General features: G+C 37.2%; 2 protein-coding genes across 2 annotated transcripts; both read right to left on the reverse strand.

The window, feature by feature from the left end:
* Window positions 1-3210: 3210 nt before the first annotated feature.
* LOC123796514 (olfactory receptor 2G2-like) lies at window positions 3211-4155 on the reverse strand. The gene has a single exon (XM_045804025.2). The coding sequence runs from the start codon at window positions 4153-4155 to the stop codon at window positions 3211-3213; it is 945 nt and encodes a 314-aa protein (XP_045659981.2).
* Window positions 4156-13727: 9572 nt separating this feature from the next.
* LOC123796515 (olfactory receptor 2G2-like) lies at window positions 13728-18058 on the reverse strand. Its single transcript, XM_045804026.2, has 3 exons — window positions 17146-18058; window positions 14466-14535; window positions 13728-13836 (listed from the first exon to the last, which is right to left on the reverse strand). Exons 1-3 carry the CDS (start codon window positions 18056-18058, stop codon window positions 13728-13730), a joined length of 1092 nt encoding a protein of 363 aa, XP_045659982.2.
* Between the last annotated feature and the right edge of the window lie 111 nt (window positions 18059-18169).

Below are 18169 nucleotides of genomic sequence, written 5' to 3' on the forward strand. Positions count from 1 at the left end.
TGTTGGGGAAAATGGACAGCTACGTGCAGAAGAATGAAACTGGACCACTTTTTTACATCATACACAAAAATAAATTCAAAATGTATTAGAGACTTAAATATGACACCTGAAACCATAAAACTCCTAGAAGAGAACATTAGGCAGTAATTTCTTTGACATCAGCTGTAGAAACAGTTTTCTAGATATGTCTCCTCAGGCAAGGGAAATAAAACCAAAATTAAACTATATTCATCAAAATAAAAACTTTTGCACAGTGAAGGAAACCATTAATGAAACAAAAAGGCACAGGATGTCTGGGTGGCTCAGTTGGTTCAGTGTCTGCCTTCAGCTCAGGTCATGATCCCAGGGTCCTGGAATCGAGTCCTGCATCAGGCTCCCTAGCAGGGAGCCTGCTTCTCCCTTAGCCTGCCTCTCCCCCTGTTTGTGCTCTCTCTCTGATAGATGATAGATGGATGATAGATAGAGAGATGATAGATGATGATAGATGATAGATAGATAGATAATAGATGATAGATAGATGATGATAGGTAGATGATAGATAGATACTAGATAGATGCTAGATAGATAGATAAAATAAAAATAAAATAAAATCATACTTAATGACAAGGATTAAAAAAAGGCAGCCTACCAAATGGGAGAAGATATTTGCGAATAATATAACCAATAAAGTGTTAGTACCCAAAATATATAAAGAATGTATACAACTCAACATCAGTCATCATCATCATCATCATCATCTGGTTAAGAAATGGGCAGGAAACATGAATGTACATTTTTCAAAGAAGACATACAGATGGCCAAAAGACATGAAAAGATGCCCAACATCAGTAATCATCAAGGAAATGCAAATGAAAACTACAGTGAGGTATCATCTCATACCTGTCAGAATAGCTAAAATCAAAAGGATACAAAAGAACAAGTGTTGGTGAGAATGAGGAGAAAAAGGAACACTCCTGCATTGTTGGTGGGGATGCAAGTTGGTGCAGCCACTGTGGAAGACTGTATAGAGGTTTCTCAAAATATTAAAAATAGAGGGGCACCTCGGTGGCTCAGTCAGTTAAGTGTCTGATTCTTGATTTTGCCTCAGGTCACTATCTCAGGGTCCTGAGATGGAGCCTTGTGTTGGGCTCTGGAGTGAGTCAGGTTTTGGGCTCAGCGGGCTGTCTTCTTAAGATTCTTTCTCTCCCTGTCCTTCTGCCTCTCACCCCACTTGTGCTATCAATCAATCAATCATCCTTCAATCAATAAATCTTTAAAAAAATAGAATTCCCATATGATCCAGTAATGTTTACAATGCTGTTTACAATCCAGCATTGTTTACAATAACCACAATATAGAAGCAGCTTGTGTTTCCTTTGATAGGTGAATGGAGAAAGATGTGGTGTGTATGTATGTGTGTGTTTGTGTGTGTGTGATGGAATATTATACAGTCACAGATAAAACGAGATTTTTCCATTTACAATTATATACATGGACTTAGAGGGTATAATGCTAAGTGAAATAAATCACTCAGAGAAAGATAAACACCATTGATTTTGGACATATGTGGAATTTAAGAAACAAAACAAATGAAGAAACAAAGAAAAAAGAGATAAACAAACAAACAAACCAACCCAGACTCTTAAATATAGTCAACAAACTGGAAATTGCCAGAGGGAAGATGGGTGGGATGGTGGGTGAAATAGATAAAGGAGATTAAGAGTCCACTTGTCTTAATGAGCACTGAATAATCTATAGAATTGCTGAATATTGTACACCCAAAATAACATAACACTCTATGTTAATCATACTTCAAATAAACACACACACACACACACACACACACACACACACACACACACGGATAGAATCTAGGCAGAGCATTACCATTCTAATTATGTAGAAGTGATAATTCATTCCCTGACTTCTTAGTCTTTATTTGCAATTATTATCAGATTTGACCTGCAGGATTCTGCCACAAAATTCTTCCTCATCTCACTGAATTCATACATTTATTTTGAAGCATATTTGAATGCACAGCATTTTTGCAAACCAAAAACCATACAACCAATGTTTGCTACAATTCAGTGAAATAGTGTTTACAAAAAACTCAGTGAAATAGAGTGTTTACAAAAAAATTTCCAAACAAGATGCAAAAATTACTCCTTTCCAGAAAAAGTGTTTTTTAATTTTATTTTTTTTAATTTAAATTCAATTAGTCAGCATATAGTACATCATTAGTTTTCGACGTAGTGTTCAGTGATTGATTAGTTGTGTATAACATCCAGAAAAGAAATGTTAAAAGCAAAGGCCATTTAGAGTAAAGTCTTGGAAAAAAAAGTCAGTGCTATAACATAAACAGCAAGATGAGTTTGACTAAACTTTTATTTGAAATATAAATCTCCAAGTTATGAAAATATGTTTTTAAAATAAAAATTATAAAAAAATAAAAATTAAAAAAAATGTAAAATAAAAATAAATAAATAAGAAAATATGTTTTTATATATAGAATTGTAGAGTTACAGTAATAATAGTAAATGTTTTGTTTATATGTATAGAATATTCTATAGATGAGCTTTTTCTTATGAATCAGACTTCATTGTTCGTCAGTCAGAATTGGTTTATTGGTTCAACGACAAAGTAAGAGAACCAGGCTCGTTCCTTCTACTTTATCCTCTACCTGAATGTGTGGCTTTTGTCTGCATGTGGATTGTGCCCCTCTACACACTCTATCACATTCAGTGTAGGAGGAAATAAAAATTCTGCCTCGTAACAGTTTGCCTAAATTTCTTCCATCTTAGGCACAACTTTGGAAAAAAGGAAGACACCAGTGCATCTAGAGATACAGGAAATCTGAGAGACTAAATGTATTTTTCACAAATAAAGAAAAAAGAAACGACTAGTTTAAAACATTTCTCAAATATTTTTATGGTTTTTTTTCTTAATATGGGAAAGTCTTTAAGAGGAGTTTCATATATGATATATTTGAGGGAAAAAAATACTGAAGAATAGATTGACTAAAGTATTGACTTTATGTTGCTACGGGGTAAGGGCAAAGGCGGGACTAAACACATGTATTCCATAGTATACTACAGAATGTTGTATGAATAATTAAGAAAAACAAAATGGGAGAAAATGACCCAAATGGCTTTTATTAAAAAGTTTTATGTTTTTTACCACACACAAAAGAGATGTTCATCACAGTAGTGCTTAAAAAAATTTTTTTAATAGTCATGTAAAATTTATTCCCAGAATCTTTCCTAGAACTTTCTTTAGTGCCCACTTAACCTCTTTATTTCTCAAAGTATAGATAAGAGGGTTGAGCATGGGGGTCACCACGGTGTAAAAGAGGGAGACAAACTTCCCCTGGTCCTTGGACCTACTCTTGGCTGGCTGCAGATACATGAAGATGATGGTTCCATAGAAGATTATGACAACCATCAGGTGGGAGGAGCAAGTCCCAAATGCTTTCTTTCTTCCAGAAGCTGACTTAATCCCCAAAACTGCTTGGGCTATGTAGCCATAGGAAACCAGGATGATGGAAACAGGTACTATAAGGAAGATGATGCTAGCTACAAAAAGCTCAGCCTCATTGAAAGTGGTGTCCACACAAGCCAACTTGATGAGCACAGGGACCTCACAGATGAAATGATCCACTTGATGATGCCCACAGAAGGGTAGTTGCAGGGTGAGAGTGGACTGTACTAGAGTAGTGACCACCCCACTGAGCCATGCCAAAGACGCCAGGGCCATGCAAAGACGGGGATGCACTAAGACAGTGTAGTGGAGGGGACGGCAGATGGCGATGTAGCGATCATAGGACATCACAGCTAGAAGGACACACTCTGTAGATCCCAGGGCAAGAGAGACATAGAGCTGAACCACACAGCCACCGTAGGTGATGTTCTTCATAGGATCCCACAAGTTTACCAGGAGCTGAGGAATAACACTGCTGGTAAAGCAGATATCCAAAAAGGAGAGATGAGAAAGGAAAAAATACATTGGTGTATGAAGCTTGGACTCCAGACGAGATACCAGAATGATGGTGGTATTCCCAAAAATGGTTAATAAATACAAGATCAAAATGATCACAAAGAAAACCTTCCGTAAATGAGGGTAATCAGAAAAACCCCAGAGGATGAAACCCGTCAGTTTGCTCTCATTGGTACTCCTCATCATCCCCGTGTGCAAAGTGTGTTCCCAAAGGCTGTTATAGCTGAGAAAGATGACATATTACATAGAGTCAAATGAGACGGTATCACCTCCCCCAGAAGTATTCTATGTTAAGTTCTTAGAACCTATGTCCTTACCTCAAGTGACTTAGATCTTTTTTCCTGCTATGTGTATTGTAAATAAATACACATCCTCTTAATGTCTTACTTCTCTGATGCTTTCTAAGATAGAGCAGAGCAGACAAATGCAAAAATATTGTCATCAAGCTACAATAATTAGAACACATGGTACTGGAGTAAATGTAGTCATATAGATCAGTGGAGTAAAATAAAGGGCCCAGATATAACCCGTTTATATACAGCCAATGGATCTTCAACAAAGGTACCAGGAATACATAGTGGGGAAAAGACAGTCTTTTCAATAAATGGTGCTGGGAAAGCTAAATATCCACATGCAGAAGAATGAAGTTGGATGTCAAGCTTACAAAATTTGCACCATTAATCAACTCAAAATGGATTGAAAACTTAAATGTAGGATCTAAAACTAAAACTCCTAGAAGAAACATAAAGGAAAAGCTTTATGACATTGGTCTTGGCAATGATTTTATAGATATGACACCAAAACCACAGGCAATGAAAGGAAAAATCTAGGAAATGGGAGAAAATATGTGCAAAACAAATATCCAATAAGGAGTTAATATTCAAAATATATAGAATCTCAAATGAAACAATAGCAAAATTAAAAAAAAAACGATTAAAAAGTAAGCAAAGTCCTCCTTACTACCCATCACAGTAAGGAGGGCACGTATTGCACGGTGCACTGGGTGTTATATGCAACTAATGAATCATGGAACTTTACATCAAAAACCAGGGATGTACTGTATGGTGACTAACATAATATAATAAAAAAATATTAAAAAATAAAGTAAGCAAAGTCTTGAATGGGCATTTCTCCAAACAAGACATACAGATGTTTAACAGGTATAGGAAAAAGTGCTCAGCATCAGTAATCATCAAGATAATGCAAATAAAAAATACAATATCAAATCATACCTGTAAATATTGATGTTATCACAAAACAAAAGATAGGAAATGTTGACAAGGTTGTGGAGAAATTAGAACCCTTATTTGATGTTGGTGGGAATGTGAAATGGTACAGACATAATGAAAAACAGAAACAAATTCCTCAAAAAATCAAAAATAAAATGGTCATATGACCCAACAATCCCATTTCTGGTATACATCCAAAAGAATTTAAAACAGGATCTCAAAGAAATATCTTCATCTTTGTGTTCATTGCAGCATTATGTACAATAGCTGACTTAAGTGTCCATCCACGGGTGAATGGAGATGCTGTTTATTACTCATCCTTAATTAATGTAATATTTGATATTAATGTAATGTTATACAGCCTTAAAAAAGAAAGCCTGCAATACACAGCAACATCGATGGACCTTGAGGGCATCATGCTACGTGAAATACGCCAGACACGGAAGGAAAAATACTCCTCCTACGTATATAAAACAGTTAAACTTACAGAAACAAAAAATAAAATGGTGTGGTGGTCAGGGGATGGGAGGTGAGGAAAACAGGAAGTTGTTCAATGGTTATAAAATTACAGTCATACAAATGAATGAATTCTAGAAAACGACAGTCCAACATATTGCCTGAATCTAACAACACTGTATTATGCAATTAAAATTTGTTAAGTGGGTAAATCATGTTAAGTATTCTTATCACACACACACACACACACACACACACACACACACACAGAGGACACAAGTAAAGCAGGAAGCTTCTGCAGGTAATTTATTACTTTGATTATGGTGATGGTTCATAAATATGTCCGGATTCATCAACTGTATGCTTCAAATATGTAAAGATTTTTGTGCATCACTTATACCTCAATAAAACTGTGTGTGTGTGGTGGGGGGAAGCAATATTATCTGTTGTAGGAAATAAATTAGACAATCATTTCCATCCCATCAAATTTACCTCTTTATATTAGTGTCTTTCTAGTTATGGAAAGACAGAAAACACAATTAATTTCAATAGAAGGAAAAAAAGGTTTTATTTAAGGTTTTATTTAAGCAATTTTCAATCAAGAGGGAATAAAATCTTTTTTTTCATCACCCAAAAATAGTGGAAGTTAGTTATAAGTTTATGTTTTTAAAAATATACCAGATGTGATGGTCATTACAATTTTTTTTAAAGACATTACTTTAAAAATCAAGTCCTGAGAGCTCAGAATGGGTTGACCCACTCAAAGGCACACGCATATTAGTAAGTGTATTAGGGAAACACTCCAGTCTAGTTCTTGCTTCAGCTCGTTCTATGCACGATCTTTCTTCTTCCTTCTCAGTGTGTTTGTCTCTTACTTTTTCTTTCCTACTCCTTTTTTCAGAGGCTCAGGACACTCCAGACTCTGAAATTAATTTTTAGGAAATGAAATGCTATCCATATAGTTTTAGATTTCTTTTTCCTGGAATCATGTATACTTTAGTCATCAGCTCAAAGTGTGAATGCAAAATGTGGCTCTTGTTTTGGAAACAACTAATTAAGGGGATATTTTATTTCCAATGATGGCATTGTATACAATTTATAAAACAATAGTACTTAGCAGGCCAATAATTATGATTCATCATAAAAAGGTCAGCCTTCTTTTACACCACAGCTACCAATGAAACTTTTCTCAGTATCATACTTTAATACTACACTCCAAAACCTTTGTCCTTAATTGTATGGGAAACTAGCTTATGGATTATTTTTTTCACTTGACTAGGTAATATACAACAGCTTCTCTATGTATCTGCTCACAACAGCTTCTGAGATTCATGAGGCCTGGGTCATATATAATATAATTTCGTAGCACCCAGTCCTTGGATTGTTCAGCACAAAGTAGCCTCTCAAAAATCAGTCAGCAATTCACCCAAATCACATTCACCATTTTATACCTATTTCATTATCCTTAAAGAGACTAACACATGTCTAGTCAACAGTAGAGGTAATGATGGATATCATTACCAAATGAACGAATGAGCAGGCCTCCAGACTGGAGCTCCCTCAAACACATGCTATTCTGCCGTCTATTTAAACATGGCTATATCAGAATGGCCAAAATCAGCAACACAGAAAACCACAGGAGTTGTCAAAGATGCAGAGAAAGGGGAACCCTCTTGCACTGTTGGTGGGAATGCAGGCTGGTGCAGCCACTCTGGAAAACAGTATGGCGGTTCCTCAAAACGTTAAAAATAGAGCTACCCTACAACCCAGCAATTGCACTACTATTTTTCCAAAGGATACAAAAATACTGATTTGAAGGGACACATGCACCCTGATATTTATAACAGCATTTTTAACAATAACCAAACTATGGAAAGAGCCCGAATGTCTGTGGACTGATGAATGGATAAAGAAGATGTGGTATATATGTACAGTGGAATATTACTCAGCCATCAAAAAGAATGAAATTTTGCCATTTGCAACGACATGGATGGAGCTAGAGTGTCTTATGCTAAGCAAAACAAGTCAGTCAGAGAAAGGCAAATATCATATGAGTTCACTCTTATGTGAAATTTAAAAAACAAAACAGGAGCACCTGGGTGGCTCAGTCATTAAGCCTCTGCCTTCGGCTCAGGGCATGATCCCAGAGTCCTGGGATCGAGCCCCGCATCAGGATCCTCCAATGGGAGCCTGCTTCTTCCTCTCCCACTCCCCCTGCCTGTGTTCCCTCTCTCTCTGGCTGTCTCTTTCTCTCTCTGTCAAATAAATAAATAAAATCTTTAAAAAAATAAAAATAAAAAACAAAACAGATGAACATATGGGAGGGGGGGAAAGAAAAGAGAAGGAGGCAAACCATAAAAGAGACTCTTAATGACAGAGAACAAACTGAGGGTTGGTGGATGGGAGGTGGATGGGGGGATGGGCTAAATGGGTGATGGGCATTAAGGAGGCACTTGTTGGGATGAGCACTGGGTGTTGTATGTAAGTGATATATCTCTAAATTCTACTCCTGAAACTCATATTATACTATATGTTAACTAGAATTTAAATAAAACTTATAAAGACATAAAATATAAAATTAAGCTAAACTAAACTAAAATAAACATGTATTAAAAGCATTAATTTGATAAGGGGACTTATAACATGGTAAGTAGCAGTCAGGCCACACAGAGCCCTCTTGGTTTTGATGAATTCCACCTCAATCTTGTAATTACAAAATAGAAACATCCTGTAATATTCTCATCGTTATTTTGTCTTTTTGCCCCATTCTTTCCTAGTAGGAAACTTCATGTATTTTATATCTTATTAAAGAAAATATATGTCAATTACAAAAGCAAATCCTTCCTTTTTCAAATTCATTTTTTTCTTGAGTAAATATTATGCAAAATTAATTATTTTTTAGTTCTCTCTTTGTCACTTCAGGCCAGAGCCCTGCAAAATGTCCCCATCCCTTTCACTGGTGAGCCCTGTAATCACCACTTTCAATATACATGGTGAACAAACACTGCCTCAGTTTACCCTCCCTGTCATTCTGAACCTTTAGAGATTTCACTGTACATATCCACAAGTGGACTCACGGAGAACAGCAGCAGTGTCCAGTCACCTTCCAAAGGTGCGTTGCAGAGTTCACAAAAAGTAATTAATTCCACTTCTAAATAACACTGAGCTCAGACGCCTTTAATCATAGCAATTTTTCTGATCAAGTTAAAAATCCTCATTACTCATTAAGAACATCTTACATTACTAAACTTTGAGGGTTTTTAAATCAGTTCTATAAAAGCATTATTAAGATGTAAATATTGGCAGTGAATACAGTATTTCCACAACTTTTCAAAACTATATTTCAATAACTATTTCAATAACTTCAAATCTTATAGCTTCAACACATTAAACAGGGAGTCAAAGGAGAATATTCTAAACAGGAACAGTCCTAAAACTATGGAATGTGTAAGCCTATATAACATATTCCATGTATATGTGCCCAATATATTGAAACTAACAAAATCACATGAACAGAAAGAGTGAGACCCTCTTCTCTAAGTGCCATCCTATACATGACTCACTTGGAAAAACAAGGTGTAAAATGTAGCAGGCCATGAATAATAAAATACCCCACTGAAGATGTGCTCCATAGCTGGGAAGAATAACTAGATTCATATGTGAGACACTGGGCTGAACACCAAGTTGCACTAAACATGGTTCTGGAGCTGAGATAACTTTTATTAGAGGGAACAAGTGATAGAAAAGACCATATCATTGTGAACTTTCCAGGTGTCTTTCGAACTTGCCCACCAAGTGACTGAAGGATAGAACACAAATTTTAAATGACCAAGATTTACTCCTCCAGCTCATGTTCTAAAAATCTAACTAAAATAGCATCCAGGGATATTACTCAACCATCAAAAAGAATGAAATCTTGCCATTTGTAATGATGTGGAAGAAAGAAAACAGGTTTCATCAGGATAAAAAGCTTCTGCACAGCAAAGGAAACAATCAACAAAACTAAAAGGCAGCCTACGGAATGGGAGAAGATATGTGCAAATGACACTACAGATAAAGGACTAATATCCAAGATCTATAAAGAACTTACCAAACTCAACACCCAAAAACCAAATAATCCAGTCAAGAAATGGGCAAAAGACATGAACAGACATTCCTCCAAAGAAGACATAAAAATGGCCAACAGACACAAGAAAAAATGTTCCACATCACTCACTCAGCATCAGGGAAATACATATCAAAACCACAATGAGATACCACCTTACACCAGTTAGAATGGCTAAAATTAAGTCAGGAAACAACTGTTGGAGAGGATGCAGAGAAAAGGGAACCCTCTTACACTGTTGGTGGAATGCAAACTGGTGCAGCCACTCTAGAAAACAGTGTGGAAGTTCCTCAAGAAGTTAAAACAGAACTGCTTATGACCCATTAATTGCACTACTAGGTACTTGTCTAAAGGATACAAATGTAGTGACTTGAAGGGGCACCTGTACCCCAATATTTATAGCAGAAATGTCCACAAACTGTGGAAAGAGCCCAGATGTCCTTCAACAGATGAAAGGATAAAGAAGATGTGAGATTTATATATATATATATATATATATATATATATATATATATATATATATATATATATAATGGATATTACTCAACCATCAAAAAGAATGAAATCTTGCCTTTGCAATGACGTGGATGGGACTAGAGGGTATTATGTTAAGTGAAATAAGTCAGTCAGAGAATGACAAATACCATATGATTTTCACTCAATGGTGGAATCTAAGAACAAAACCAATGAACACAGGGGAAGGGAAGGAAAAATAAAATAAGATGAAAACAGAGAGGTGGGCAAACCATAAGTGACTCTTAACTCTAGGAAACAAACTGAGGGTTGCTGGGGGGGGGGGGCATGGGGTAATTGGGTGATGGGCATTAAGGAGGGCACTGGTAATGAGCACTGGGTGTTGTATGTAAGTGATGAATCACTGAATTCTACCTGTGAAACTAATAATACACTATGTGTTCACTAGATTTAATTTAAATAAAAATTAAAATGAAAAATAAGAGAATGACAGTGCATGGCAAAGACCATGAAGGTATACATTGCTAACACAAATGACTTAAACAGAAGCTTCGGTGCTCTCTTTTTCAATCACTCTCTTATCAAGAGCATTTTTTCTCTAAAATGAAAAAGCAGAAATAAAGAATCTGCCTAAATTAGAGGAATTCTGTATAGTCATATGTCCCTACATACGCTGGTACACATCTCAAAATTTTCAAAGTTAGTGAACTTTGACATCAAACACTCGCAGCTTAACACTATGAAAGCTAACATGGAAGCTAAAGTACGAATTCTCGCAGTGACTTTATAACTAATTAACTATAACTTGTTAATCCACAATGAAACATAGCCTATTAAATTCCCAGGCACCAAGTAACATAAAATACAACACACTGGTCATATAATAAGGTTTGTGTCCTTGACCAGGTATTAAGCTTTAATGAAAAACTCAATTATGTGGAGAATAGAAATTTTTCTCGTTATTATATTCTCTAGTTCATTGCTGTAAAACTTAAATAAATAATAAAGATTTAGGTGAAAGAGGATGCCAGAATTTCAATTGGGGTTATTAAATGAATTATTTTTTTAAAAATCTGAATATTAAAATGTAAGCATACTTTTTAATACTTCTTTTAAACAAGATAAAATGAGAAAAAAATTAATATAAATGTTAGAAAAATGCCAGAAAATAAAACCTAGTAAAAACAAAGACAATATTTTATGTAGCGTAATAAACAAAAGTAATCATGAATATTAATATAACATCCTCCAAAAGTATTAAAAATAGTATGTTAAAGATAACACAAAATTAAGATAATTTTTAAAATATTTCGGAAACAGCTTAATAATTTAATAATTTTCATATAAAACAGCAAATTAAGAGGCAATATTGTAAACAATTTGTATGTTTTGTTACATAACTGTAAAACACCTGCATTACAAAGCACTATCATCGTTTTCTTAATTAAAGCAGAAAATATCTGTAAACAAAGACACATTTCCTTGAATATACAATGATAGGATGGAAACAATGAGATTGTCTATTTGGGACTGAATAAATCATGCTAATCGGTGCCTCTTTTACCAATAACGAAGGAGTGTCTTTCAAAGTCCAACCAAACTTCCTTTCCAGTCCCCTCAGACGCTGACCACGCCCCTCATGCTTCTGCTTCTCCTTTCTGTGCAAACTAGTCTTCCTTGCCAGTCAACACACACAATAGCCTGGGCCCTAAACTACCATATGAAGCTGAATTTTGCATTTGGCAACGGAAAAGACCTTTTAACATGAGCACTTCTAGTCCGTTTGTCCAGAACCTATCCACAGTAACAGGTAGCATCCCATGGGACAGAGTTCCCTACACCTTTGCAGATAATGCTTTCTGTGTCCCCACAGTCACCCACCACCTTTAAAGACCGCTGACTATGCCAGCCTCAGAACACAAAATCATCCTAATCAATGCTATTTTGGGTATACCTCCCACCTATCTACCTTAAAGGACAGTAAGCATCTGGGTGTTTCCATATCACACAGTGTCCAGCCTGATTATCATATGAGCGTTGACAAAGCCCTGCCCCTGCTTGTGCTGGACACCCCCACAGCCGCTCACACCCACTTGGAGCTTGTTCCTGGTCTTGTTGAGAACCTGGTCTCCAGATTCCAGCTCTAGAGTCACTTTCCCAGTCTGCTATTCTAGGTTGACCCTATTGGATACACTACATGGATCAACGAATGTTGTGAACTCTGGCGTCGCACCTCCTTCTCTAAGTGAAATTATTTTCACTTTGAGAATAGTGTGCCATCCGTTATTTCACGGTGTGATTGTAGGGCATGAGTTGAAAGTGCCGTCGTATTATTAATCTCCTCTAAATACTTTCCAGTGTACAAATGTTGCCGTGAACGTTTAACCCGCTACTCTATTCTGGTAGTCTCCTTTTTTTTTTCCTTCTAAGATCCAACAACAAAACACAAAAATAGGAACTTACTTTTAAACATACTAAAAAACAACTTTCTCATCCAAATAGAATAACTCTAGGCCAAAGAACACAAATATGTCAGATGCACTTTGTAATAACAACAAAAGTTTCATTCGAAAGCAACTTTTAAAATTGAGCTCAGAGGCACCTGGGTGGCTCCGTTGGTTAAGCAACCAGCTCTTGGTTTGGGCTCAGGTTGTGTGCTTGGGGTTGTGGGATTGACCCGGCATCAGGCTCCCCACTCAGCGGGCAGTCTGCTTCTCTCTTTGCCCCTCCCCCTGCTCTCTCTAAAATAAACAAATACATACATAAATAAAATCTTTTTAAAAATTGAGTTCAAATGCTCTCTCACAAATTAGAAAATTATGAGATGTGCCATGAAAGGAGGGAGCATGCTGATGTAAAATACAAGCATCTTCATTGTCTGCAGAATCAAACGTAGCCCCGGAGAAGATCAGGAGACTGCAAGTAGACAAAGGAGCAAAGAGGGCAAGTGGACGTGTGTGCCATATACTAATCTCCTTTTGGATCCAAATTTTTGAGAATTTATTTGTAGTCATAATTAAGATCAATTGGTTAAGCAAATAATGTATATCCTCACTTAATTCCCTTTTAACTCAATGAGATTGTCTTCACACCCTGGTAAGATGTCTCACAAATCTGTATCACAGGCAAAAATATTTGGGTGGGATGATTTTTTTTCCAGTTTGAAGAATATAGAAAGCTCAGGAATGAACAATTTAAACCCAGTTTTTGCTGCCTTTGAGCAGAAGGGATATTGGGTATAAAAAAGAGAAGCGGGGGGCACCTGGGTGGCTCAGTGGTTAAGCGTCTGCCTTCAGCTCAGGGCATGATCCCAGGGTCCTAGGATTGAGCCCCGCATTGGGCTCCCTGCTCAGCGAGAAGCCAGCTTCTCCCTCTCACACTGCCCCTGCTTGTGTTCCCTCTCTCTCTGCCTCTCTCTGTGTAAAAAAAACAAAACAAAACAAAACAAAACTTAGAAAAAAAGAGAGAGAGAGAATGAAATAAATAGAGTTTTATGAGATATTTCCTGTTTGGTTTTGAATAGTCCGAGACAACATGCAAAGACTAGTCTGAAATTCACAGGCTTCACAATTCTGAGTTGCTTTAATTTTATAGTTTGATCTACGTGCAATAAAACATATAACCTGACCATAAACGTAAATGTACCTATTTCAGGCCAAGAACGTTCGTTCTGGCCTCAGGAGTCACTGCAGTTACTCTGCAGTATCTTCAGCTGCCTGTGTCTTGAGGGGAAATAAAAAGGCGTCCCCAGGTTAAAGTCCTAGAAAGGACCAACTAGGAACCTCATGCAAGGTTCTGAGAAAAAGAGGCGTCCGGGTTGTTGTAGACGCCAGTCACTGACTGGCACCGAACCAGAGAGCAGTAGGCCCAGAGAGATACTTAACCTCTCTCTGCTGCCTGGAAAGGTATGCGAGATGTGGAAGCCAGTCATTGAGAGCTGGGAGCACAGGAGGAGCTTGACCCTCAGTTATGCTTATGAAGTAACACAATGGCTAGAAAGCGACCTCTCTGGGCCTGAATCTCTCTGCAACATCTCCAAAAGTTGGTGCTCCTGGTCCATGCAGTTTGTTGTACAACATGGAAATGCTCGTTCCAAATAAGGGAAATTAAATGGTTTCTAGACTATATGTCAGGACTTGCTTGGGAACATGTCAGAAGAAAGTGAGCTAACCTCAGTGACTACACTTCTAAGAAAAAGTACTTGGAAGTTAGAAACCCCAGTGACTTACCTCTGCGATGAAGAAATGGCGTAAGCTGGGAAAGAGGAAAAAAAAATCCTGTTGTTGTGGCCTAACCACATCCCCAGAAGGGTAAGAGAATTACCATCTTCCCTCCATGGAAAATGTGTAGCTCATTAAAATGTCCATAGGAGAGGATGCTGGGACATGGCCATGCACAAGAGCCCTGCGGTCATAATTTCCCCCTATCACGTAAGGATTCACTAAATAAGACATTGGGAGCTTCTGTTGATAGTTTCCAAAACACCACAAGTTAAATTAATCCTGATTATCCCATTGTAATGCAATAGGCGGTAGAAAAATGCTATCTTTCAGTAATCATACAGAATTCAGAGAAATTACAGTAATTCAGAAAAATAACCTCAAGAGTAAATTCCTTGAGTAATTGGCTCACAATATCATGGTGTCTCTGGACTGAGTTCCAATGGGACACCAAATGCCAGACATTATTGCACTCTGCTATTCTCACTATAGTAAACTGCTCTTTTACATTTTTTAGCAGAAAAATTAATACTTCTATCCTTATTTATCTTTCCTACTCTCATAACACTTTAATTGTCCTGTGGAAGTAAAAATGAATTGTTGCTGTATTGTTTTTCAGAATAGGAGAGTTCCCATTTTTCCTGGGTTATCTAAGTCTCTGATCATGCTTATCAACAACTCCCAAACTCTGCCTAAGAGTTCTATTTTCATTTCCCATATGTTTTACTAGACCACTAAGCCCCAGTTTACTTGGAGTCAGAGACGTTTGTGCATTCCTCAGCACAAAGGAAAACATTCTATTTCCAACCATATCTTGTTATATTCTATGTATCCTCTGACTCTTCTAATAATTTTAAAGAAAATGGCCTCTCTGTCATCTAAAATGGATTGTACCATTTGAAGACTATTTGGCTTCTGTTACAAGCTGTCAGCCTCTTTAAAATTCACCCGTAGAAACTTTCCTTTCTTATACACATATTAACTTATTTGTAATTAAGCAAATAACAATATAAACTCTTTCCTCCTTCTTCAAGTTGATGCACTACTGTTTAGATAAGGTTATTTTAGTACCAAAAATCCAAGTAAAATAAAAACACATAGCCATTAGGCTTATAACTTGATTGAGATAGATTTGATTTTATATATATTTTTTAATTTTTTTAAGATTTTATTTATTTATTCGACAGAGATGGAGACAGCCAGCGAGAGAGGGAACACAAGCAGGGGGAGTGGGAGAGGAAGAAGCAGGCTCATAGCGGAGGAGCCTGATGTGGGGCTCGATCCCATAACGCCGGGATCACGCCCTGAGCCGAAGGCAGACGCTTAACCGCTGTGCCACCCAGGCGCCCCCAGATTTGATTTTATAGTCAACTTGCTGAAAGTGACTTTCTCCCCCAAAATTGACTAATTTTGTTAGATAGTAGATACTGTCACATAGTAAAAATCTACCAATTAATTGAATTGGACCACTAACATATAAACTCTATAAAGGCATGGGTACTATTTCCTTCACATCTGTGCCTTCAATGCCTCAATAATTATTGGACAAATAAATGCATTTCTTAAAGCAGATAAGACAAGCATGAGTTCCACGGTGCATTAAGAATTGTGTGTACCTAGTAATGTAAGATAGAGGCTATAATGGAAGAGGTGATTGATTAAATAAATAAATATCTCTCCATCTACTAAGGAAGCCATCTCAGCAGTAGGCACATAGTAGGAAATTAAAATGGAAAGAAGTGGGTAAACTAGAGAGATAATTAAATGGTGAAATCCACAGAATTGTGTGTAGATTACATACAGTTTGTGAAAGAAAGGGCAGGATTAAGATGATGCATGTTCCACTTCGTGATATTGAGAATAGTGAGAAAGAGCCAAAGGCAGGGAGCTCTCAACTTAGTTATAATGTGCTCATTTTGAAGTTGTTTTAATACACCCAGGTAGAGAAGTAAAATACATATCTGAAGATGAGAATATAGATAGAAAATGTCTTTGTTGAAATACAAATCTGGGAGTCACCCGTAAATACATTCTACTTTAAATTGTGATTAAGTCAAAACATAGTTGCCATTCTCAAAAACCTACTAAGGAGAGAAATACAAAAAAAAATCAGAAACTTGTCAAACAGGGAGGAAAGTGCAGCAACAGAGATCAGCTCAGTGTGTGAAGGAAACTTGACCACAACCTCAGGGTCCAGTAATCCATGATGTATTGAAAGAGTAATGCCACTGAAGTTTAGGATTTCCTCTTTCTGTTTTGAGCAAATGGTCAAAATACCTCGATCTCTGCAAAATAAAATTATAACAATACCCATCTAGTATACATTTGTGGCTATTAAATAAAATAAACTTTATTAATAAACCTTATTAAAAGTCAAATGTTTAGGAGATTGATCTCATTTTAATTTTGGTTGTTCAATATTATACATTCCAGTTCATAGATGGTATAAAGGTTATACAAATTGTTCAGGTCACACAGCTCTTTTGTAGTGAAATGGGCATTCAAACTTAGGTTTGTCCAACTAAAAAATTCAAGCACTACTGAATTTTTTCTACCAAAACCCACTATAGGTTTATGAACATAACCAAATAATTTTTGAATCATTGTCCATTAAACGAGTCAGTAGTAATAACTGCCTCCTAAAAAATTCTTGATAATCATGTTTAACTAAGTCAAAAAGTACTCCCAAGAATTTTTTTCAGTGATGCCTTCACTTCCTTGTTTCTCAGGGTGTAGATGAGGGGGTTGAGTATGGGGGTCACCACGGTGTAAAAGAGGGAAACAAACTTTCCCTGGTCCTTGGACCTACTCTTGGCTGGCTGCAGATACATGAAGATGATGGTTCCATAGAAGATTATGACAACCATCAGGTGGGAGGAGCAAGTCCCAAATGCTTTGTGCCGACCGATTGCTGACTTGATCTTCAGAACTGCTAGGGCAATGTGCCAATAGGAGATCAGAATGAGTGATAAAGGCACCACCAGGAATAAAACACTAGCCACGAAGAGCTCTGCCTGGTTGAAAGTGGTGTCCACACAAGCCAACTTGATGAGCATAGGGACCTCACAGAAAAAATGATCCACTTGGCGATGCCCACAGAAAGGCAGCTGCAGGGTGAGAGTGGACTGTATGAGGGTGGTGGCCACCCCACTGAGCCATGACACAGATGCCAGGATATGACAGAGTCCAGGGCGCATGGCAAAGGCATAATGTAGAGGACGGCAGACGGCAATGTAGCGATCATAGGACATCACAGCCAGGAGGACACACTCTGTGGATCCCAGGGCAAGAGAGACATAGAGCTGAACCACACAGCCACCATATGTGATGGACTTATCTGAACCACCCAAGTTGACTAGAAGCTGAGGAATAATGCTGCTGGTGAAACAGAGGTCCAGGAAGGAGAGATGGGAGAGAAAAAAGTACATGGGAGTGTGCAGTTTAGAGTCCAGGAGGGATACTAGGATGATAGTGGCATTGCCTAGGAGAGTCATCAGGTAAAAAAACAATATTATCCCAAAGAGAAACAGCTCTAACTGAGGCCGGTCAGAAAAGCCTACCAAAATGAACCCAGGGAGTGTGCTGTCATTAGTCCACCACATTACTCTTTGGTTATTAACTCCAGAGTGATAAAGTCATATGAAACAGAAACTGCAGGGATTTTATGTAAATTCCTTCACAATTAAGATCTAAGTGTTGAAAATAGGACTTTG

This window comes from Ursus americanus, chromosome 5 (assembly GCF_024610735.1).
Source record: "Ursus americanus isolate L20-20 chromosome 5, mUrsAme1.1.p, whole genome shotgun sequence".
NCBI lineage: Eukaryota > Metazoa > Chordata > Mammalia > Carnivora > Ursidae > Ursus > Ursus americanus.